This window comes from Hemiscyllium ocellatum, chromosome 23 (genome assembly GCF_020745735.1).
Source record: "Hemiscyllium ocellatum isolate sHemOce1 chromosome 23, sHemOce1.pat.X.cur, whole genome shotgun sequence".
NCBI lineage: Eukaryota > Metazoa > Chordata > Chondrichthyes > Orectolobiformes > Hemiscylliidae > Hemiscyllium > Hemiscyllium ocellatum.
In genome coordinates this window covers 24,073,199-24,099,529 of record NC_083423.1, presented here as the reverse complement: position 1 = coordinate 24,099,529, position 26,331 = coordinate 24,073,199, and the positions used below count along the sequence as shown (strand labels likewise).

The 26,331-nt window shown below is 41.9% G+C and overlaps 1 protein-coding gene across 5 annotated transcripts in view; it reads right to left on the bottom strand.

Moving 5' to 3' along the window:
• Positions 1 to 26,331, bottom strand: part of sbf1 (SET binding factor 1) — a 168,578-nt gene that overhangs the window by 88,130 nt on the left and 54,117 nt on the right. For all 5 annotated transcript variants that reach the window (XM_060842780.1, XM_060842781.1, XM_060842782.1 and 2 more), the window contains exon 2: positions 8,406 to 8,491. In XM_060842780.1, coding sequence (XP_060698763.1) covers positions 8,406 to 8,491 — 86 coding nt within the window. The remainder of the gene's footprint in view (positions 1 to 8,405; positions 8,492 to 26,331) is intronic.

The window sequence follows — 26,331 nt, the reverse complement described above, 5'->3', positions numbered from 1 at the left end:
GGCTTGGTTCTTGATTAACTAAAAAAAGTTAAAGATCATACCAAATTTATAAAGTACCAATTGTTCTTTTGTTCTGCCTTCCAAAAATGAACAAATGCACATATTTCTATCATCTTAAATGGTTGCAAGTCCTTGGGGTGTAAGGACACCCAAGGTGATATGGACTTTCAGAATTTTGACCTAGCAATAGTTGAAAAATAGCAAAATATTTCCAAGGGACATACAAGATGAATAGCGGGGTGGGAGAGTCCAAAACTAGAGGGCATAGGTTTCAGGTGAGACGGGAAAGGTTTAAAAGGGACCAAATGTTTTCACACAGAGGGCGGTGCATGCATGGAATAAGCTGCCAGAGGAAGTGGTGGAGATTGGTACAAATACAACATTTAAAAGACATCTGTATGGGAATATGAATAGGAAGGGTTTAGAGGAATATGGGCCAAGTGTTGGCAAATGGGATTAGATTAGGTTAGGATATCTGGTCAGCATGGACAAACTGGACTGAAGGATCTGTTTCCATGCTGTACATCTCCATGACTAAGTCAGAATGGGTGAGACATAAAGGGAAACTTACAGATGGTGATATTCTCATACAACAGCTGATTTTGTCCTTCCAGGTAGTGAAGTTCACAGATTTGGAAGGTGCTGCTGAAGGAGACTTACTGAGTCACCACACTGCATCATGCAAATTGTACATACTGTTGCTACTGTGTATCAATGGTGAAGGAAATGAATGCTATAAGTGATGGGATGGGGTACCGATCAAGCAAGATGCTTTGGACTTGAGCTATACTCATTGAGGCAAGTGAAAAGTATTGTATCACACTCCTGACTGGTGTCTTTTAAATGCTGGACAGACTCTGTGAAGACAGGAGGTATGTTTCTTGCCGGAGAATTCTGAACCTTTACGTGGCTGATCTAGTTCAGCTACTGGCCAATGACAACCCCTAGGATCTTAATATTGGCTCTGTTACCAGCGGCACTGTTAACAGCAAAGTTAATATTATTGTGTAGATGCCAGTGTTGTAGCTGTACTGCAACAATTTGGCTTGGAATACAAATATTTAAGGAAGAGGAAAATAGATTTTTAATAAGGGGTTGAATACAAGCAAATATCCAAACAAAGAAAACGTATAGGCCACTTGTCCCTTCAGACCTGCTCCACCATTTAATAAAATCATGTCTAATGTGATTTTAACCTGAACTCTACATTCCTGCATATCCCCAGTAATCTTTCATCCCCTTGACCATCAAGAATTTGTCTGGCTCTGCCTTACAAATATTTAAAGATCTTGCATCCAATAGACTTTTCAACAAGGGACTTCTAAAGAATTGTTCAGAAAAAAAGTGCTCCCTCATTTGTTTTAAATTGGCGCCCCCATATCTTTAAACTATTTCCCCTAGTACTAGATTCTCCCATAACTGGAAGCATCCTTTTAACATCCGCCCACTCAAGCCCCCTCAGGATTTTAGATAGTTCTAAACTTCAGAGGATACAGGCCCACCAGTCTAGGCTTTCCTCACAAGGAAACCCATGCATTTCAAGTATTAGTCAAACTCTGGATGCAAGTTTGCTTGCTGAGCTAGAAGGTTCGTTTTCAGACGTTTCATCACCATACTAAGGTACATCATCAGAGAGCCTCTGGAGGAAGCACTGGAGGTATAGTCTGCTTTCTATTTGTGTTTGAGTTTCCTTGGGTTGTGATGTCATTTCCGGTGGTGACATCATTTCCGGTTCTTTTTCTCAGGGGTGGTAAATGGGAACCAAGTCATTGTGTTTGTTGATAGAGTTCTATTTAGAATGCCATACTTCTAGGGATACTCACGTGTCTCTGTTTGGTGTGTCGTAGGATGTGTGTGTTGTCCCAGCTGAAGTGGTGTCTTTCCTTATCCGTACGTAAAAATACTAGAGAGTGTGGGTCATGTCTTTTTGTGGCTAGGTGATGTTCATGTATCTTGGTGGCTGGTTTTCTGCCTGTTTGTCCAATGTAGTGTTTGTTACAGTTCTTGCAAGTATTTTGTAAAAGACATTAGTTTTGCTTGTTGTCTGTATAGGGTCTTCCAAGTTCATTAGCTGCTGTTTTAGTGTGTTAGTGGGTTTGAGGGCTATCATGACACCAAGAGGTCTGAGTAGTCTGGCTGTCATTTCTGAGCTGTATTTGATGTAGGGAGAGTGGCTAGGGTTTCTGGACGTGTTTTGTCTACTTGCTTTGGCTTGTTGCTGAGAAGTCGGCAGACTGTGTTCATCGGGTACCCACCTTGGTGGCACGTTGAAAATGTTCTGATGCAGCTTTGTTTGTGGATGTTGGGATGATTGCTTCTGTAGCTTAGTAATTGGTCTGTATGTGTTGTTTTCCTGTAGATGCTGGTTTGAAGTACCCCATTGGCTGTTTGCTCTACTGCGGTATCTAGGAATGGCAGTTTGTTGTTTTCCTCCTCGTTAATGAATTTTATACCAATAAGGGTATTATTGATGGTCTTGAAGGTTTCTTATAATTTGTTTCATTTAGTAATGACAAAGGTGTCATCCATGTAGTGGACCCAAAGTTTGGGTTGGATGGTTGGCAGAGCTGTTTGAGTCGCTGCATTACTGCCTCTGCTAAAAACCTTGATCTCAGAAATCCCATGGATGTTTTGCTGGTTTGTCTGTAGGTTTTGTTACTGAAGGTGAAGTGGGTGGTAAGGCATAGGTCCACTAGCTTGATGATATTATCCTTGCTGGTCAAGTTGGTGTATGTGTCTTTGGTTCTTCTAATAGTTTAGTCAATGTTTCCTTGGTCAGGTTGATGTTGATGGATGTGAACAGGGCTGTCACGTCAAAGGAGACCATTATTTCATCCTCTTCTATCTTGGTATCTTTGACGGTCTTAAGGATTTCTTCGGTGGAGTGGATGGAGTGGCACGAATCTTCTAAGTGTTTTAGTCTTTGGTGTAGCTCCTCAGTCAATCTGTAAGCTGGTGTTCCAGGTAGCAAGACCATGGGTCTGAGGGGGGCTCCTGGTTTGTGAATTTTGACTAATCGGCAGAAGTGTGGTGTGTTGGATCTGTCTAGTTTCATTTTCTAGAAGTTGGTCTTATTTATTTCTCCAGATTTCTGAAATTTTTTTGCGTAGGGCTGTGATTCAGTTCTCTAGTTGTGGAGTCGGATCGCCGCTTGTTGGTAAGTGTTGCTATCTGCCAGTAGTGGGCGGCACGGTGGCACAGTGGTTAGCACTGCTGCCTCACAGTGCCAGAGGCCTGGGTTCAATTCCTGACTCAGGCAGCTGACTGTGTGGAGTTTCCACATTCTCCCCGTGTCTGCGTGGGTTTCCTCTGGGTGCTCTGGTTTCCTCCCACAGTCCAAAGATGTGCAGGTCAGGTGAATTGGCCATGCTATATTGCCCATAGTGTTAGGTAAAGGGGTAAATGTAGGGGAATGGGTAGGTCGTGCTTTGGCGGGTCGGTGTGGAGTTGTTGGGCCGAAGGGCCTGTTTCCACACTGTAAGTAATCTAATCTAATCTAATGCGTTCGCTTTCTCAATGTAGTCTCTTTGATTTAAAATGACTGTCAAGCATCCGTTGTCTGCAGGTAGAATAACAATTTTTTTTTCTTTTTTAGTCTTTCTACTGCTTTCCTTTCTTGTATATTGCGTGGGTTTCCTTCCTTTTTTCTGCTTAACGTTGGTGCAACTGCCTTTCTGATGGTTTGCTGGGTTTCTTCTGAGAGTTGGTTGTTTCTAATGCTGCTAAGAAATCTTTCTTGTCCGCATCCTGGAAGTTGTAACGTATTCCTCCAACTAAGACGGCTTTTTCAGTGTTTGTTAAGGGTCAGTTAGATAAGCTTTTTTTAAAATCCACGCTTCTGTGTTATTATTTTGTGTAAGTTTGTCTCGTTTTTTTCAGTTTCGGTGTTTGTCGCTATCTACTAGATATGGCTTGTTGTACTGTGTCTGTCCATTCATAGTCTATTTTATTAGTGAGTAAAGATTTTTTGCGCAAAATTTCCCGGTTATATTTATGAAGTCTGTTGAGGCCATCATTAATCATTTCCTTAAGCAGTCTGTGGCCATTTTGCTCTACTATTCTTTTGGCTAGTGGGGTGTTAAGAGGAGGTTTGTGTTTAAGACATTTAGGTAGTACATTTTTCCTGAGGCATTTGTGCAGGAAGTACAGCTGTTCGTGGGTGGCGCTCTGTCAGGTGGCATTGGTTTTCCATTTTCGGGACAGTTTTTGCATATTGCACCCATAAGGTGTTTGCAAGTTTTGATCAAATTTGTAGCTCAGGTTGAGGCTTTGGATGTAGGTTTGCTCGCTGAGCTGGAAGGTTCATTTTCAGACATTTCATCACCATACTAGGTAAGGAAGCTGCATCGGAACATTATTTTAACAAGCCACCACACACTGAGGCACAGAGGAACTATGAAGAGCAGAGGAAAATTACTTATGCAGTGTATTCAAAAAGAATGGGCATCCAATGAACACAGTCCTCTGATTGATTTCTCGGCAACAAACCCAAGCAGACAAAACGCGTCCAGAAACCCAGCCACTCTCCCTATATCAAAGGCGTATGGAAATGACTGCCAGACTTCTCAGACCTCTCATGGTAGCCTACAACCCACCAATGCACTAAAACAGCAGCTAATGAACTTGAAAGACCCTATACAGACAACAAGCAAAACTAATGATATTTACAAAATACCTTGCATGAACTGTAACAAACACTACACTGGATAACAGGCAGAAAACTAGCCACCAAGATACATGACCCACTCTCACTAGTGACCAATACTTACAAATGCACCACTAATGCCCTATACAACTGGGCAGCACGGTGGCTCAGTGGTTAGCACTGTTGCCTCACAATGCCAGGGACCTGGGTTCAATTCCTGCCTCGGGTAACTGTCTGTGTGGAGCTTGCACATTTGCCCCGTGTCTGCGTGGGTTTCCTCTGGGTGCTTTGCTTTCCTCCACAGTCCAAAGAAATGCAGGTTAGATGATTTAGCCATGCTAAATTGCCCATTGTGTTAGGGGTAAATACGGGGTAGGGGAATGCGTGTGGGTGGGTTGCTCTTCAGAAGGTCGGTGTGGACTTGTTGGGCCAAAGGGCCTGTTTCCACACTGTAGGGAATCTAATCTAATCAAACTGAAGCATAACCTCCATATTTCTTTTTCAATTCACCTCACAATAAACCACAACATTCTATTAGGCTTCTGATTACTTTGTGTATGTGCATACTAAACTGGAGAGATTCATGCACTGGTACACCCAGAATTCTCTCCACCCTGGAGCACTGCAACCCCTCACCATTTGGATAACATGCATTTTTTATTCTGTCAAATTGGACAATTTCATAGTTTTTGTATTCCTTTTGCCAAATTTTTGACCAGTCAGTTAACCTATGTCACATTGTAGGCTCCTTATGTCCTCTTCACAACTGACTTTCCTACCTATCTTTGCACTATCAGCATATACAGCTACTATATCTTTGATCCCTTCATCTAAAGTATATATATATAAACTGTAAAGAGTTGAGGCCCCAGCACCAACCCCTGCAGTACACCACAGATGACATCCTGCCAGCCTGAAAAGACTCACTTATTCCTACTATCAGCTTCACGTTAGCCAGCCAACTTCCATCCATGCTGATATGTTACCACCTACACCATAAGCTTTTCCTTTCTACAATCAGGGGCGTGAGAATCATGGAATGATGAATTCCAACAATATGGAAATAGGCCATTCAGCCCATTGGGCCTGCACTGACTGTCAGAAGAGCATCCCACTCAAACCAAGACCAAGAACCAGCCCCAGTTCCCCATCCTATCGTCGTAACCCAGCATATTGCTATGGCTAATGCACCTATGCTGCATATCGCTGGACACAGCTGGCAACTTAGCATGGCCAATCCACCTAAACTAGATTGTGGGAACCAGAGCACTCTGGAAAATACATGCAGACACAGGAAGAACATGCAAAATCCACACACACAGTCACCCAAGGCTGAAATCAAACTCAGGTCCCTGGCGCTGTGAGGCTACAGTGCTACCACTGAGCCACCAAGCCACCTTTCACTGTATTTACAGCAGGCTACAATAAAAAGTTAGCCAACAAGAATAGTCAACAGCCAAAGTTGTTAACTCATACTTGCAAATGAAACAAGGTATTAATATTATGATCTGTATATATTCAACTAAACTTTTATTCCAAGTCTCATTTTTGACTGTGGGTATTAATACTTGTCCCACTACCTTAAAGATAGCCACTGTTCCATACTGAAAGAAATCTGAAGTAATTAAAAGAGTTAATTATGTGATAGCTATTGACCCATTATTCTATCATAGTTTTCTTTAACAACAGCCAACTGTCAGCATCAACAGCTTGACAACTACATGCTCCATTTGAATCACAAGGAGCTTTGAACATAGAGAAATACGTCACAGTATGCAATGACTAGTCTGTACAGATATACAGTTAAGTAGTAAAGGAAGATTAATTAGTCTCAACTGTAGGGGATACATTCCAACAATTATTTCTAAAGTCAAATAAATCATTTGTACTGGCAACTTGCTGCTCTACCTTAATAATATAAAGATAATACAATTATTTCAACTCCTGGGCCTCTCATAAATCATCTTTCCTGACTGGTTGGAAGCAGTAGACAACAATGTGGCCTTAAGGCAGTCACTGGTACCAGGTTAGTGGCATGATTGATGACAGGGACCATTTCACAATAGTTTTGTATTCTTGCTCTCGTTCACAAGTTTAAAAAATGCCTTTCTCTGGGATTCTCTCAGTTCACCTCACTTCCTGCTTTCTTCACCTTTTGCATGAAAGGCAAATTAGATCAGCAATGGTCTTCAGCAACGGCAGAACCAGCTCAAAGGGCCAATCAGCCCACTCTTGCTTCTAACTTGTATGTTTGTGTCTAAGCCATCAACAATTGAGTTCCATAGGTGATAGTTTTTAAAGGATTGATGCTGGAGACTACATTCAGCTCCAACAAATCTGATAATAAGGACTTAAGTGGTTAAAGTCATAACAGCCTAGGATCTCAAGGAGCCCGGATGTTACACTACATCACCCAATAATCTTTGTAACAATACAAACCTTACTAATCTAACTTGTACCTGACTACTATCACACAATGAACTGCACATTATTTAAGATAAAAGCTTCTTGTTCAATTACATTACACTAAGTAAGCCCTGTAGAGAGTCAGAAAAAGGAAGATGATCGCAGCAATCTAGTCAACCACATGTTGGTTATGGTTAGCATTACTGAACAATAAATAGGAGGTCCTAGCATTAATCTTGGCAACACCCTGTTAGTAATAGCTTGCCAAACTAAAAATGAGTATCCAGTCAAGAAAGTACCTGCTTTTTGAGCTTTTATCATCACTAGAATCAGTTCCCAAAGATTCTTGTATGCACAGTTCCTGTTGCTTAATATTCTTCCTATTATGGAACAAGCACATCTATTTCAGCCTAACCAATCTTTTGTAATAACACAATGCTTTTCATTCTGTGACCTTCACTACCTGCACAATAGTGTTTAATTAAATTTATTGCATTATTCAATCTCCATCTCTTCAGTATGTTTGGATTGCCATCTTTTGTCTGGATTTTTCCCCAATATGTACTTTAGACCTCTCCATTTGGAATAGATTATTTTGCAAGGATCCACAAACAGAAATGACAATGTATTGGAGGGTTTGATTGAGAAATAATGTTCTAAAGACAGTGGAAAGAAATTCAGAAACGTGACAGAAAATGAGGCAATTCAGCACACAGTGCCTATGCTGACCTCAAATAACATCATAGGTTTCTCAAAGTCCTATAAAATCACCTGCATGCATAAAACAGAGCATCAATTTTTTATCACATGAAAACTACAGCACCTCCTTGAATATTGCTGTACAGAGTTAATTCCACCTGAGGTATAACGTATCTAGCTTGCTTTGGTTAGTAAGCGTTCAATGATACCTGTCCAAAGAGCACTTGGGTTTCAAAATTGGACAGTGTATGAAAAGGACCTAAACAGGAAAAAAACATATTCACTGTCTATTAGAAAAGCTTCTCCATTTATTAAAACTTTCTTCATTGAAAGCAGTAAAAACAATGTATGCAGTCCTCTGATCTGAATTATTGCCTGTGGGGAGATATCGAAGTGCACAGTGTTACAGGCTGGGAGGGAAATTTGCAGGCGATCTCATTTGTTCTCACCTGATTGTCGGCTAACATTGGCCGGGCAACACAAGGAGAAATGGGACAGTCTTTCCAGTACATTATTTTATTTCAAATTTCCAGTATTTATAGTATCTTGCTTTTATAAGAGGGGGGCAATTGGTAGACAAAAAGCAAGGAAGAATTGACAATGTGTGGCATTTTAAACAATAAAGTCAAAACAGTAAGTATTTGCTGCAACTAACCAATTGAATCCCCTGTGGAAAGGGATTGTCCTCCCATTCTTTTTCTGGAAAGCGCTGGATAATCCGGCCCTGACCATCACCACTTCCTGTGAAAGAATCAAAATTTCAAGTTAAAATGAAACCATGATACATTAGACTAAACCAGATTAAAATTAAACAGCATACAGTACCATGCATCAAACCAGAGTCGTGTGAGATTCAGAGAATCAGAGAGAGAGATTCAGCGGGATCCATTTTTATAAATATGTTGTCTTCTGTCAGATCCTAGGGCACTTTGCAACTCTAAGTTTTTGCCTTGCATCTTTGAATCACTATGGCCTGCTTTTGATCAGTTGTAGTTTCCTCCTGGAAACACTCATCAGCTAGATCATTTTAGACTAGCTTGTCATAATAGAACACCTACATCAGAGGTTGACTTGTAGCAACATCATAAGGAGCTCCTTCCTACACATCAGAGCACATCATTACCTACCAGTAAACTACTTACCTATAACATCTGACAAGACATGATACTCAAATTATGAACAAATCAGAACGTCTTCCAGAAGCCTACTCAAAATTCACAATCAGAGGCTGTAAAATCAATCTAGTCAGAACATTCAGAGGTTCACAAGTGAGAGTTCCTAATCCACATCAGAAATTAAGGATACATTTAGAAGGCAAGACACCATTCACAACAGTGTATTCTGAAGTATATTTCTGTTCTCCATGCTCTAACACAAATTTAAGTTAAAAGAATAAGACAATGGCATTTCAGACATTTCCTGTAAAGTTCCAACAGGAAGCAGCCAGAACAGAGATGAATTCCATCTGCTACTCAGGTAAGTTTGGCAGAATTTCTTCGAGGCAGGTGCTGTTCCTGCCCATCACATTTTCCTTGGGTTTGCTCCACACAACCATTAGAAATGTTATACTTTGAGCTACAATAAGAACAGGAAATGCTGGAAATACTCAGTAGGTTAGGAAGTAACTTTGCAGAAAGAGAGTTAACCTTTCAGGTCAATGTTCTTACAGCAGACCTGGGAAAAGTTAGAGATTTAGTAAATGTTGAGCAGTGGATGGGGAGGAAAAGGACATAGAAAGGTCTGTCGAAGTTTGGGAAACAGAAGTGATTGAATTACAGAACAGTTAGTTGTTTAAGGCCAAAGGAATAATGGTGGAGGAAAGTAAAGAATCAAAACATGTGCCAACATAGCAGATGAGCTGCTGCCCAAAAGCAAACATGAGAAGAAATATGCACAGAAACAAAACACAAAATGGGGAACAGGCTTTATCAGTTTCTATTTTACCATCACAGGGACACAGATTCAGGAGTTGATCACTAAGGATTAAAGTAGCTTAAAAAAACTTCAGAAAAACTACCAAAACAATCCACTCTCCAAAATAATCAGTTTGGTGGTTATGACAGAAAAGGTCACTCAATTCAGAAAGCTCATGAGCACAGATTGGGAAGTTTCAACCTGTTGTCAATAAACTATTTCAGAACCCAGCACAAGATGGCTTATTAGTTTGATTTTAGAGTCCTGAGTGTTAGGTTAAGCGATGATATGGAGGTGCTGTGGTGGACAAAGTTAAAAATCAGGAAAAAGTGAGGACTGCAGCTGCTGGAGATCAGAATCGAGGGTGTGGTTCTGGAAAAGCACAGCAGGTCAGGCAGCATCCGGGGAGCAGGAGAATTAACGTTTTGGGCATCAGGAAGGGCTTATGCCCAAGACATCAATTCACCTGCTCCTCAGAAGCTGCCTGACCTGCTGTGCTTTTCCAGCGCCACACTCTCGACAAAGTTAAAAATCACAACACCAGATTTATTTGGAAGTACTAGCTTTCAGAGTGCTGCTCCTTCATAAGGTTAGTAGGAGAATCATAAGACACAATTTACAGCAAAAGATCATAGAATCATGCAATTAAAACAATATATTGAACAAACCGAGACTAACCTCACACCTTGGTCTGAGCTGAGATGTCACTTTTTTTTAAACCTTAAGTTATCTCAAGAATGTGACTTAAAAGTAGCTCTGGGATTTACATACTTATAAACTGAAATCTGTAACCCTTTCTAAAAGATGAAAAACTTAACAGCAATCTAGGTTTGTTCAATATATCATTTTAATTGCATGACCCTGATCTTTTGCTATAAATTCTGCATCTTATGATCCTGCCCCACTACTAACCTGATGTAGGAGCAGCGCTCTGAAAGCTAGTAAGTCCAAATAAACCTGGTGTTGTGAGATTTCTAACGTTGATTAAGTGAGTAATTCCCAAACGAGGAACCAAATGTTTAAATAAGGAAGTAAACAATCCACAGAATCAGGTTCAAAAGCAGAGATATCTTTACAGTCAGAAACATTTAATGCCTTAGTTGGCAATGGGTATGCCACGAGACGGGCATATCAGAGGTTGTGGAGAAATAACCAGAAAGCCTTCTGATTGCACTGAAAAGCCAACCAGGTCATGAATGTCCTTCAGTAAAGGAGTGTGGCACACAATTACCCCATTTAAACTTCATGCCACTAGACAAGCTAAGCACAAGACAATGCAATCCACATGAAAACAAATGAAATGTTTGTTGCTATGCCCATCATATCAGCCTGTTCCTGCCTCACTGAGCTCATTTCCACCTACCTTGACTCCATGCTCTTTCTCCTTGTCCATACCCTGCCCACCAATATCCACAATTCCTCTATAAAATTACTGCGGATGCTGGAATCTGAAACCAAAAGTGATCACCCAGTCAGCATTTTGTCTCTCCGATATAGAGGAGACCACATTGGGAGCAACGAATGCAGTAGACCAAATTGAAAGAGGTACAAGTGAAATGCTGCTTAAGCTGAAATGAGTGTCTAGGGCCTTGGATGGTGAGGCATGGAAGAGGTAAAGGGGCAGGTGGGTGCTTTACCTCTGGGTCGACTGGGTGATCGCTTTGCTGAGCACCTTTGGTCTGTATGCAATCAGGTCCAGGACCTTCCTGTGGCTTGCCACTTCAACACAAGCCTGCTCCCATGCCCACATGTCTGTCCTTGGCCTGCTGCAATGTTCCAGTGAAGCTCAACGCAAACTGGAGGAACAGCATCTCATCTTCCGATTAGGCACGTTACAGCCTGCCGGTCTCAACACTGAATTCAACAACTTCAGATAATTTTATTTCATTTATTTTTAAATTTTTTTTCCCACTGTTCTGTACCTCTTATTTCTCGATTGTCTCTCTCTTTCTCTCGCTCCCCACTCTCTCATCACCTTTTTCCTCTCCTCTTCCCCCTTTGCTACCCTTCTTCCCTGTTTTCCATTTTGCCTCTGCTTCACCCCTCCCTGCCCCTTCCTCCACATATTTTGTCATACAGCACTGGCTTCAGCCTGGGTCATTCACAGCTCCTAATCTCCCTATAATATCTCTATGCACTCATTACCATCTCTTTATTGCTACCTTTGCTTCTGGAGCCATGACTGATCTTCTCTCAGCCTCATAAATACCTCCCTATTTCTCCCCTTTTTTAAAGCTTTGACAAAGGGTCAGACAGACTCGAAACGTCAGCGCTTTTCTCTCCTTACAGATGCTGCCAGACCTGCTGAGATTTTCCAGCGTTCTCTCTTTTGGTTCCACAATTCCTCTGATGCCCTCCACTACATAGACAATTTCCAGTTCCCTGGCTGGAAATGCCTCTTCTTCGCCCTGGAAGTTCAGTCCCTCTGCACCTCCATTCCGCACCAAGATGGTCTGAGAGCTCTTGGGTTCTTCCTCAACCAGAGGCCTGAACAATCCCCATCCACCACCACTCTCCTCCACTTGAATGAACTTGTTCTCTCACTGAACAAATTCTCCTTTAATTCATCTCACTTCAACTAAGTCAAAGAAGGAGCTATGTGCACCCGCATGGGCCCCAGTTATGCCCGCCTCTTTATGGGATATGTGGAACAATCTTTATTCCAATCCTACACAAGCCCCCTCCCATAACTCTTTGATCGGTACATCAACAAATGTTTTCGAGGCACTTCATGTTCCCGCCTGGACCTTGAAAACATTGTTTGTTTTGCCTCCAATTTCCACCCCTCTATAACATTCACATGGTCCATCTCCGATACTTCCCTTTCTTTCCTTGACCTCTTCATCTCCATTTTGAGGAATAAATTATCCACTGTCATCCACAACAAAGCCATTGACCCCCATAGCTCTCTGCACTACAGCTCTTCATAACCCACATCCTGCAAGGATTCCATCCCATTCTCCAAGTTCCTTCGCCCACCTTGTATCTGTTTGGATGATACCACCTTTCAAAACAGCACTGCTGATATGGCTTCCTTCTTCCATAACTGTGGTTTCCCACACACTGTGCTTGACAGTGCCTTCAACTGCATCCGACCTATCATCCATGCTTCTGACCTTGGTCCTTCCCATCACTCTCAACAGTGTGATTGGGTCCCCTTTGTCCTCATCTTTCGTCCCACGAGCCTCCGCATTCAAAGGATCATCCTCTGCCATTTCAGACAACTCCAGCCACCACCTTGCCTCATTCCCCAGTCTACACTTCGCAGAGACCTTTTCCTCCAGGACACTAGTCCATTCCTCGACCACCAACACCAAAAGCCCTCCTTCCCGCAGCACTTTCCCATGTAAGTGCAGAAGGTGCTACACCTGCCCTTTCACCTCCTCCCTGCTCATCATCCAAGGGCACAACAGTTTTTTCAAATGAAGCAGCATTTCACCAGCTCCAAACTGGTGTACTGCATTCGCTACACCTAATGAGGCATACTACACATGCTGAAACCAAACAGACACCGGGAGACCACTTTGCAAAAGAGCCCCAGTCTGTACACAAGCAAGAACCCAACTTTCCCATAGCCAGCCACTTTAACAGCATCCTGGTAGCATGCCCACTTGTTTGTCCTCGGCACACTGCACTGTTCGAGCGAATCACAGTGCAAACAGGAGGAAAAATCTTGGCATAAGTGCAATCATAGGTAGATAGGATAGTGAAGGAGGAATTTGGTATGCTTGCCTTTATTGGTCAGTGCTTGGTATAGGAGTTAGGTCATATTGCAGCTATACAGGACATTTGTCAGGCTGCTGTTGGTGTACTGCATGCAATTCTGGTCTCCTTGCTGTAGGAAGGATGTTGTGAAACTTCAAAGGGTTCAGAAAAGATTTACAAGAATGTTGCCAGGGTTGGAGGGTTTAAGCTTTTGGGAGAGGCTGAATAGACTGGTGCCACCTTCTAGAGATTTATAAAATCAAGATGAAGGGCATGCATAGGGTAAATAGACAAGATGTTTTCCCTGGGGTGGGGGAGCCCAAAACTAGTGGGCATAGGTTTAACATGCAAGGAAAAAGATTTAAACGTGTCCTAAGGAGCAACTTTTTCCACACAGAGGGTACTGAGTGTATAGAATAAGCTGCCAGGAGTGCTGGAGGCTGATACAATTACAATATTTAAAAGGTATCTGGATAGGTATATGAATAGACAGGGTTAAGAGGGCTATAGGCCAAGTGCTGGCTAACGGGACTAGATTCGGTTGGGATATTTGGGCAGCATGGATGAATTGGACCAAAGGGTCTGCTTCCATGCTGTACATCTCCATAACTCTGTAAAATCTCATTTTCAGACTAGGCACTTTACAACCTTCTAGACTTAATACAGAATTCAACATCTTTAGAATGTGAACCCACTCCCACTCCTTCCCTTTCTTCTAACTTTACTTGTTACATTCTGTCACCATTTCCTCCCTCCCCTCCCCCCACTCGAGTGGAACTGTCTGCCCAGACACATCACTATTCTGCCATTCTCACATTTCTGTATATTAATCTGCACTATCAGCACCTTATCTCCACCGCTCTACTGTTGCATAAATGCTGTCCACTCCACACTTCACATCCACTCTAACAAAGACTCATCTCAACTCAAAACATTAGCTTGCTCTCTCTCTCTCCATGGATGCTGCGTGGCCTGCTGTGATTTAAGCATTTTTTCTTTTCGATAAAAAGTCTGCACTTGATATCACAGAAGTCTTGACAGCGATTCTATTCTCATGTAGCTCAAACTGGAGTGGAGGAAAATTGTAGAAGTAGGCATCAATAAGCACAAACTAATTCTGGTCTCAGTTAAAAACAACTGGTTCAAACAATCTGTTCAAATTCTGAACATTCCGCTTGCATTCCTACAAATCTCTGATCTGAATTACAGCGTCCTAACCTCTGTCTAGCCCTCAGTATCTGCATTTCTTATTGCTATTGCAGCTCACAGAATTTAAGCTCGAGACAAGACAAAGGCACTAAGTTAGGAGAGACAAAAAAAAATCAAAGCTTGAGACAGACACAAATAAAGCAACTCATTGAATGTGGATTAAATGTGCTTTCTTTTCAGAAACAACAAGTACCAGTCTGCAATAGCCAGCACCAAGAGGAGAAACACCAAGGGTCAGGGAATGACTGTATAACTGGATGCAACAGGAGGTACTTAACCCAGAGTCCACTGCAACAAGATATTTCTGCTCAGCAGACTGACATTTGTCCTTGAGGCTGAGGAAACTATACCACACTGCTCTTCCAGCATACATTCACACATAACCACAGGCCCTTCAGCTGTGAACTAATTCACCACTCACAGCAATATACAGTGGCATGGTGGCTCAGTGGTTAGTACTGCTGCCTCACAGCACCAGGGACACAAGTTCGATTCCAGCCTCAGGCAACTGTCTGTGTGGAGCTTGCACATTATCCCCATGTCTGTGTGGGTTTCCTCCAGGGACTCAGATTTCCTCCCACAGTCCAAAGGTGTGCAGGTTAGTGAACTAGTCATGCTAAATTGCCCATAGTGTGCAGTGATGTATAGGTTAGGTGCATTAGGTACATGAGTCAAAAGTAAATATTTGGTAAGGGAATGGGTCTAGGTGGGTTACTCTTTGGACAGGTTTGTTGTGGACTTGTTGGGACAAAGGGCCTGTTTCCACAATGTAGGGATTCTAATTCCATATCAAGGAATATAGGTCAATGACGTTTTTTGTTGGGAAGATATTGTATGCAACTCTCAAAGAATTGACTTAACTCCTCATCACTGCCAAACCTATAATACCAGCTGTATCTTGAATGATAGAAAAAGGGAGAAACTGAGGACTGCAGATGCTGGAGATCAGAGTCAAAGAGACTGGTGCTGGAAAAGCAATCTCACCTAGTCGAGTATTTTCTAACATTCTAGATTGCTGCATGTATCTGACCCACTCCCATAAACTTTCACGCAGTAACCCTTCATCAGATATCAAGAAAGGACAATCTACAGGCTGTTTTCTTTGATCCTTAAGTAATTTCATGGCTAGTTTTCAAAATCAGTTTTAGCCCTACTCCGTACTCTGTGGAGTGCTGGTTTCTGGCTTCATTTGCTCAACTTCTGTAATGATGTCAATTTTGGGTAAGATTGCAAAAAGTTATGCCGAGCCTGCCAGCTATCCAGTAAACCTGATCACCAATCCAGGGACACCGCTCTCTAACTTGTCGAAGAAATCTTTCCCCACAGTTCCCTGAAATCTAGTGTTTTGGACCTGAAATCATATTGCTACAGTTCACAACACAGTCTCTGATATGGAAAGTGTCTCCGAATTCCTGCTGACAAATGAACACTGCTGTGATGAACAGGCACTTCTAATAGATTATCTTAATAGAAAATACTTTTGAAGAAGAATTGCTGCCTCTGCTATCTCACCCAACTCAAACTTAACGACTAACAATTCTTTCAATTTCTGAATCCAGCTCTGGTTATATTACAAGATAAGGGGTATGGGAAATCCCTTAAGGAATGCACTTGAGTCCACCTTGCAGCCAATCAAGTAAAAAGCTGTGTTTCAAAGCAAAGTTTATTTACAGGGGACCAACAACCTCAGTGCTAGGACTGTAGTCACTAACAACCAGGTATTCAATGAGCTGAATCAATGCAGGATTTCTGGACACTTATTAATATTGTGCAATAATAAAGCTGCTTAGCAGGGGGTCCACTTGTGGTGCACTGGTTATGACCATACCTCTGGAGCAGGAGGTCCAGTTTCAAGTCCCACCTGCTCTACCCTGTTATTGAGTGTGTGCGGGAGATGTCTCAGAACAATTATGAATTGTATCGAGCAACAATTTCCATGCAAGACATGTGTAATGTTCATCTTGGACTACAACAGTAACCAACTTATGCTGTAACTGAATAGAGACATTCTTTCTCACCATCCCCTGCTCAAAAAAATGCTATTACAGATAGAAGTTCTATATCAAGAAAAGAAGTTCTATATCAATAATAGAGAAAGGATAAAGATCAAATCATTATGATTCACATTATTGCAATGAAAGTATTTACATGATCCTAACCAGCTTAAAAAAGAGCTACCTCTTTGGAATGAGTCACTGCTTTGGAAGGAGTCAGTGAACTTCTTTAGAACTCAATAGTCCTAACCAGATTCAAATCATTAATTGTTTTCCTCTACACAGACATTGCCAGATCTGCTGAGTTACTCTAGCATTTTGTACGTTTGTTGTCAAAGCCTGCAGGTTGTCCAGATTTTGTTGTAACAATCGTGAATGGTGTTGCACAGAAATAAGGAGTTCTGAGGTGTGTGATGCAGTGGTAGTGTCCCTATTCTTGGTCCAGGAGGCCCATGTTCAAGTCCTGCCTAGTCCAGACGTGTGTTATAACATTTCTGAATAGGTTATTCAGAAAATATCTAGTCCGAGGAATTCCTACAGTGATGACCTGGGGCTGAGGTGGCTGGCCTCCAACATCCACAACGATCTGCTTCCGCGGTAGGTATGACTCCAAACAGTGAAGAACCTTCTCACAATTCTCAATGCCTTCAGTTTTGGCAGGGTTTCTTGATGCCATACGTTCAAATGTTGGTGCGATATTAATGCCACTCACTCGCACTTCACATGTCCTGCACTTTTGGCCTTGTTTGAGGTCAAGAATAAAGTAATTCTGCGCAAAGTCAAACTAAGTATCAGTGAGCAGGTTATTGCTGAGCATGTGTTTGAAAGCACTGTCAAAAGGTCCTCCATGAACCTTGCTGTTCATGAGTAGGCAGGTGGAACAGTAACTGCCTTGGCTGAATTCATCTTATTTCTTGTGGACAGGACCTACCCAATGTGCCATCATGTAGATGTCAGTATTGTATCTGTATGGGGCAGCCTGATTAGCGATGTGGTTAGCTGTACAGTACCAGCTCTTCAGCATATTTCTTAGAAAGTTGTCAAGGACCATACCCTGTGCAAAATGTCATGGCTTTAGCAAATGTGGAGTGTGGCATCTGCAATACGGGTGAGAAGAAAAATATATCATCCACTTGGTACTTTGGGTAACAAAATTCCTCAGCAAATGTTTATGCCATTGTTACCACATCAGAAGAGGAAAACTAAAAAGTGATTCCCTATAACTCATATAGAAATAAGCCTGTCACACAATGCTCAGCTCACTCTAACCCAATCATTACTATTCCCCCACATCATCAATATCCAGAAGACCAACAGCTCTGCCTTAAGGGCTGCTTGCTCTCTTGAGATAAAGCAGATTACTCTGAGAACCGACACCAACACAACAACTAACACTGGATCATTATATTCTCAAAGGCCAGGATAGTTATCAAGCTACTACTCAAAAAATAAATTTTGTTGATGCAATGTCAGTGTCAGCTGTGGTTCACTGAATTTCTATTGTCTAGTATCAAAAGATCATGGATCAACTCCAGAACTTCAGCATATAATTAATGGATACAACATAGGAGGTGACCATTCAATCATCGTACCCATGCTTGCTCTCTGAAAGAACCACCCAACAAGGTTGAGTTTCTTGCCTTGCCCCTTGAAAGCCCCTGGTGAATTTGCTTGCACAGCACTCTCCAGCCCAGATCTCAAGTACCTCCTACTTGGAAATGCTTTCCATATTTCCTCTTGATCTGTTTCCAATCACTTTAAATCTGAGACCTTTGATAATCGAGAATGCCATTCCATTGCAGGACTGAGGCAGCATTTCAGTGTTAGAGATATTCTCTTTCATATTAGACAATAAACCTATGCCCCATTTTCCTACTCAGGGAATTGTAAACAATCTCATGACACTATTCAAGAGGAGCTAGATAGTTCACTCTTTAGACATGGTCAGCATTTATCACTCATCCAACATCACAAATACCTGCTCATATATCCCACTGCTATTTTTGGGACATTGCTGAGTTTGTAATATCACAGTAGTAAATTTACAAAATTACTTCATTGGTTGTAAAGCCATTCGGGAAGCGACGGTCATGAAAAGTAATGTATGAATGTATATCTTTATTCTTTTGTGAAATATTAGTCATTTCTCACTGTACTTGTATCTCCAGTTTTGTGCAATTCTAGGTTCTGTATTCTGGTTCTCTGGGACCTGCCCCAGACCCCCAACTTCAATCATGCCACAAACACTCACACCCAGCCATCTCATTAACTCAGCACTTCCCCAGCAAAGTGCTTCAAACCAAAACTCAAACCTATCTCATCCAACTTTCAGTTGCATAGCTGTCTGAAATAGAGGAAGCTCGATTATCCAAACAAGATGGGCGAGCACTATTTCGTTCAGGTAATTGATTATTCGGTTACATGATCTCCCAACTCGTACTCAATACTCTGACCAATAAAGGGAAGCGTATCAAATGCCTTCTTCACTATTCTATCTATCTGCGACTCCACTTTCCAGGAGCTATGAACCTGCACTCTAAGGTCTCTTTGTTCAGCAACACTCCCTAGGACCTTACCATTAAGCCCTAAGATTTGCTTTCCCAAAATGCAGCACCTCACATTTATCTAAATTAAACTCCATCTGCCACTCCTCAGCCCAGTGGCCCATCTGATCATGATCCCGTTGTAATCGGAGGTAACCCTCTTCGCTGTCCACTACACCTCCAATTTTGGTGTCATCTGCAAACTTATTATACGTCTTACGCTCACATCCAAATTATTTATGTAAATGACTAGAAGCAGTGGACCCAGCACCGATCTTTGTGGCACTCCATTGGTCACAGGCCTCCAGTCTGAAAAACAACCCATCACCACCAGCGCCTGTCTTCTACCTTGGAGCCAGTTCTGTATCCAAATAGTTCTCCCTGTATTCCATGAGATCTAATCTTGCTAATCAGTCTCCCACAGGGAACCTTGTCAAATGCCTTACTGAAGTCCATATAGATCACATCTACCGCTCTGCCCTCATCAACTCTCTTTGTTACTTCCTCAAAAAAAACTCAATCAAGTTTGTTAGACATGATTTCCCATGCACAAAGCCACGTTGACTATCCCTAATCAGTCCTTGCCTTTCCAAATACATGTACATCCTGTCCCTCAGGATTCCCTCGACATATTTGAAACTGAATTACTTAGAAATTGATGCATTTCAACATGGGATCCTGCACAAGTCGAGTCAGAACAATAAGCGACATTTACCAATTTTACTGTTTGTTCTTTCAGGAATGTCACACTGACTTAAAAATCCTATGCATCTTTTTGCTTGTCCCACAATAGCTTCATGTCCCCCTAAGAAAGAGTATTTCATTCAATTTATTCCAACATCACCTTGGATGAATAAGGACATACAGAACCTGCTAAAAACCAGGGGTGAGGCCATCAGATCAGGACACTCATTCAAATATAAGGAATCCAAGTATGACCTTCGCAGAGCCATTAAGACAGTCAAAGACCAATACTGAACCAAACTAGAGACCCAGACAGGCATCTGGCGACAATGGCAACGACTGAATGACATCACAGGTTCTAAAAGGATTCATTGCAAGATAGCAGATGATGACACATCCCTCTCAGATCATCTGAACGCCTTCTATGCTCGCTTTGAGCAGAATTTTGGTGGAGAGGTAACGTCTATTCTGACACGTCCTTACGAATCTATCCCAACAGTCACTGCACCAGAGGTCAGATCAGTTTTCGTTAGTGTGAACCCAAGGAAAGCAATGGGACCAGACGGAGTCTCAGGCCATGCACTCAGGGCATGTGCAGATCAACTGGCAGAGGTCTTCTCGGACATCTTCAACCTGTCCCTGCCTGTTTCAAGAGGGCCAACATCATCCCTGTGCCTGAGAAAGCTCATGCAGCATTTCTCAATGAGTATCGCCCAGTGGCCCTAACTTCAGTGGTCATGAAGTGATCTAGAAATTAATCAACTCCACCCTCCCGTGGGCGGCATGGTGGCACAGTGGTTAGTACTGCTGTCTCACAGCGCCTGAGACCCGGGTTCAATTCCCGACTCAGGCGACTGACTGTGTGGAGTTTGCACGTTCTCCCCGTGTCTGTGGGTTTCCTCTGGGTGCTCCGGTTTCCTCCCACAGTCCAAAGATGTGCGGGTCAGGTGAATTGGCCATGCTAAATTGCCCGTAGTGTTAGGTAAGGGGTAAATGTAGGGGTAGGGTGGGTTGTGCTTCGGCTGGTCCGTGTGGACTTGTTGGGCCGAAGGGCCTGTTTCCACACTGTAAGTAATCTAATCTAATCTACTCTTGACCCATTCCAATTTGCCTATCGGACCAACACATCCATGTCAGATGCCATATCACTTGCCCTTCACTTTTCCCTAGAACATCTTGACACCAAGAACAGCCATGTAAGAATCCTACTCATTGACTACAGTTCAGCTTTCAACACTATTATTCCCTTGAGACTGATTACTAAAGTTCGTGATCTTGAACTAAGCCTCACTCTCTACAACTGAATCCTCAGTTTCCTGACCCACAGGCCACCATCAGTGAAGATTACGGACAAAATTTCATCCTCATTAACACTCAACACTGGAGACCTCCAGGGGTGCGTACTCAGCTCCCTAACTGTACCCACTATATACCCACGATTGTGTCACCAAATACCAGACTAATGCCATTTACAAGTTTACTGATATCACCACCACAATCGGTCAAGTCTCAGATGGTGATGAAACAGCTTACAGACAGGAGGTGGAAGACCTGGAAAAATGGGGCACTGAGAAAAACCAAGCTCTCAATGGGAAAACCAAGGAACTCATATCGACTTTCGGCGGGATGTTAATCATGTCCCCCTACACATTAACAGCAGAGGTGGAATGACTGGAGAGTGTCAAGCTCCTGGGAGTGGTCATCCACAAGCTTTCTTGGACTGTTCACGTGGACGGACTGGTTACAAATACCCAACAGTTCTTTTTCCTCAGGCAGCTGAGGAAATTTGGCATAACTTGCCAACTTTTATAGGTGCGCCATCAAGAGCATTCTGTCTGGATGTATCACTACCTGGTATGGCAACAGTACCATTCAAGATCGGAGATGGTTACAGAGAGTGGTGAACTCAGCCCGGAAAATCACAAAGGCCAATCTCCCGTCTTCAGAATCCATCTACCAGGCCCGCTGTCAAGGAAATGCCGCCAGCATTCTCAAAGATCCATTGCACCCTGGCAATGTTTTTCTGCAACCTCTACCATTGAGGAGAAGATATAGAAGCCTGAAAACACACACACACACACACCAGCTTGTTTCCAAACAGTTTCTACCCTACTGTTGTTAGAATACTGAATGGAATCACAAACTCTTAACATTCACCTGTACCTGTGTTTTTGTTTTTGCTGCTGTTTACCTATTATTTACTTACCTATGCTATTAACTCTGTGATCTACCTGTATTGCTCGCAAGCCAAAGCTTTTCACTGTGCCTCGGTACACGTGACAATAAATTCAATCAATTCAAACAACGTACACTTATGCATAAAGAAACCTAATGAGAGAGAAGTAGGACAGAATCACTAAATGTTTTCCACTTCCTTCCAGACACAATGTCCGAGCTTTCAATCTTCACAGTAATGCAAAGATAACACAGACTGCTTAACACTTGTTCAATGTCAGACATCTGACTTTTCTTTAACAAAATGGAGGACTCCAAGAACTCAATCATTAGTCTCATGCTAATGAAAGTTAAATGGACAACAGGTCAATGTGTGAATTCTGCCAGAACAGCGATGAGGTCATGCCTGAATACTGGACACTTTGTTTCACCATTCTCAATCTATACATTCCTTATTTGGCTGGAGCACATCGTGAACCCTCCCAGTAAAGAACCTTTAAGAACAGCACTGACCATTGCACAAACCAGACTGAATGACTCAAAACCACATACTCACAGCATAACAAAAATAGATTCCTGAATTTAGCAGCGAAAACAAAATGATTTTTAATCTGATTGTCAGTACTCTGCTAAACAGATTACACATGTAATAAAGATGACCGTCTGTCCAGACTACTGAAATGGGGACTTTGGCGTCACTGCCTGTAACTAACAGTTTATTAAAATGCAGGTGTTGGTGGGAGGGAGGGATTGTCCTAGATTCTCTTTTACAATTATTTAATGACACAGTTATGTTTATATTCAAGCCTAACAAACTTTAGTTTACAGGACAGTGCTGACAACTGCCCTTCTGACTGTGTTGGAGATATAAACAATGCAGACATCTTAAATCACTCAAGTAGCATCACCAGCAGTGCGCTATTAAATCCAGCCAATCCACTGGCAGCACAGGCATTCCAAAATCTGAATTCTTTCTCCCAGCATCAAGGCATTAGTCACTGTCAATGAGCTGAGGTGAATGAGCCACATGCCCATGTGTGCAGATCCATGATTAGACTGTTTAGTCACCTCAGGATCTAAATCTTCAGAGTGGACAAAAATTATTCTTGGTGTAAAGGGTCTGCCAAAGGAGGAGTGATATATTTATAGTGCCAAGATTTAGATTGCACCACAAATAGAAACATCTTCCTCTAAATCTATCTTATTAAATCTTTTGAGAATCTTAAATAAGTCCAAAGATGTGCAGGTTAGGTAGATTGGCCATGCTAAATTGCTCATTATGTTAGGTGCATTAGTCAGAGGGAAGTGGGTCTGGGTGGGTTACTCTTTGGAGAGTCAGTGTGGACTTGTTGGGCCGAAGGGCCTGTTTCACACTGTAGGGAATCTAAATCTAAATCTGTTAGGTCCACCGAAAAGACACCACATTATTTGGTCAACCTTTCCTGATTGGTTAGGCATGAACAGCTTCTGACAATTCCTTGCTGACTATCCCTGATCAAACCGTGCCTCTCCAATGGAGATTAATGTTCTCCTTCACTTTTTTCCTCCAATAATTTCCCTACCATTGATGTTAGACTCACTGCTCTAACACTATCATCCTTCTTGTAAAGTGGACCCACATTAGCTCTTCTCCTTTGTAGCCAGAGATAATTTAAAACCGTGGGGCAGGGCCCAAATAATTTCATCCCTCGTCCCAGCCTGGGGTATAACTTATCTGGACTTAGGGAAGTGACCACTTTTATATGCGCCAAAACCTCCAATGTCTTCTTGCTTCTTACATCAATCTGCTCATGAACTTCATAGATCAGCATCTTGAATTCTGTACTTGCAACCTCCTCCTCCCAGGAGAGATGTAAAGTGATCAGTTAACACTCTACCATGTTTATTCCTGTCTCGCATATGAGTGCAAAGAGAATAGTGGTAAAACAATGGCTTACAAGGGAAGCTAGAGATGCAAAAAAAGGATACCAATGGATAAGAAGAAAACAATAGACCTGAGGATTAGGAGCAGTTTCAAAGTGGATCAAAGGATTGTATGAAGCAGGGGAAAATAGAAGTCAAGTCTAATCTTGCAGTGATTGTAAACATTTCTGTAGGTATATAAAGAGAAAAAGACTGGTTAAACACTAAGGTAGGTCTCTTACTGGCAGAAAAGGTGGAATTCAAATGCTAAGGGGAGGGGGAGCAGGTTAAAGGAGATATGCAAGGCAAGTTTTTCTTTCACAGAGTGATAGGTGCCTGGAACGCACTGCCAAGGGAAGTAGTAGGAGCAGATATAATGGCAACATTCAGATGGACACAAACAGGTGGGGAGAGAAAGGAATACAGACCACATTCATGCAGATACGATGTATTTAGAATGGCATCGTGGTCAGCACAGACAAAGCACCTGTTCCTGTGCTGTACTGTTCCATGTTGGGAACATCCTTTGTTGTGTCACCATCTTTCTAGGTCTTACAGTAGTTTCACCAATTTATTTTGTCCTTTTGTCCTAATATAGAGACCTGATGACAATCTACTTGAAGTGTAGTTTAACCAAGTTTAGCAATAACTTGTTTTCTTTTCAATTCTATCCCTAAAAAAAATTGGTGTTTTGTTAGTGTTTTTTTTGAATAGACATATTAACCTGCATCACAGCTGTTCATAATTTGCATCTATAGTCCATAGGCCCACGAGCCCCCTAACTCAATCAAGAACTTCATTTCCAAGAACTATGTGGACATTCCACTAGCTAAACTCTCCAAAGTTTGAAATCATATTCCTGATACTCAAGTCCAAATAGTTTTCATAAACTAAATGATTGCAGCATTATTCTTTTCGGAACATCACTTCTCACCTTTTATCAATCTAAGTAAATACATGTAGTCTCTACCATCTTGTTTTCACAGTAAATAGCAATACATTAGAGCAATCCAACTGATCCCACAACTATGAGTTTACCCCACATTTCAGACATTTTTTCTCCAAATATTTATCAATTTTCTTTGAAGTTACTTTTGAGCAATGAACTATTCTTCATTGTACAAGCACTGTGATTCATATGCTGGCAAAGAGGAGAGTTGTGTGTATTTTCAATTTATGCTGCAGTACACGAAAAAAGGTTAAGTATACTTTTAACACCAGAGCAAAACATTCAAAGTTTAATCAAGCATAGACAACCTTGAGCTCATCACATCAGCAGACTAAAGACCAGCCACCAGACTGATGGTGGGGTGCAGGTTACCACATTTTATATTATTTCAACAGCGTCGTGGTTTCATGCTTCCTGTCTTTGTTAACAGTGAAACATAAGCAGCTAGCATCACAGTAAATGGTTCTACACATAAATTAGTCGTCCTGCGGCGTCACCTTCTTCACATTTCTTTGCGGCACTATAATCAGGCTATTTACAACACTTAATATTTGGTAAAGCAAAAGTCAATTAATTTGACCAATATCAAATGCAGTACTTAATTCAATATTTCAACAATTTTATGTCAATATCAACTTCCCTTGAGTCATAAGGCTACGTTTTGTTGCTAAAACTCAATTCTGTCAAAGGTGCTGGCCAACAAAGCACATATGAAGTCGATGCAAATTGCGTACTGTATCATAACCCACCAACTGACCTGTTACATCTATTCAACAGGGTTCAGACAACACTAATCCTGGCTGATATTTCTCTCAACCCAGGAATGCTTAGGCCTATTGTGGCCCTGGGTTGCCCCCGACATCCACCAACTATACACCCCAATACCCTCAACCATTAGCCAAGACAGTCGGTTTGCATCAGTCCACATTACTAACTTTTGCCCTGAAAATGGACATGAAAGTCAACGTGCTTACACAAGATGATTTGGTCTACGAGTTGAGCCTGTGGGAGAGTCCTGCTGTCTTTTTTTTCAAATGAGGACACAAAATAAGGAAAAACAGGACATTAGGACACTTAAAATGTTTAACATCTACTGCAGGTCCAGATTGAGGCAGATACACAAGCCTGGGGAACATTTGAACCACTCTCCTGAATATTTAAGGTCTGACCGGTTTGAAGGGCTCCATTCAGAATTAATGTCAACAGTTCTCAATACATTTCATAATACAATGGTCCTCTCAGATTTTGTAGAAAGAACAGATTTTAAATGATCTGTAGTCAGTTACTTGGTTGTGAGCAAATACTCATCTGCCTATCCACAAGTCCAAAATGTGAGATTAGCACACATTTCTTATTACCCAGGAACAGGAAGATTTGCAATATTAATCCATTTCAGAACACATCAGAGGAATAAAAGAGAAACTAGTTCCACTTTTGGAGATGCTGGTGTTGGACTGGGGTGTACAACGTTAAAAATCACACTAGCTTGTGTGCTTCCAATTAAAC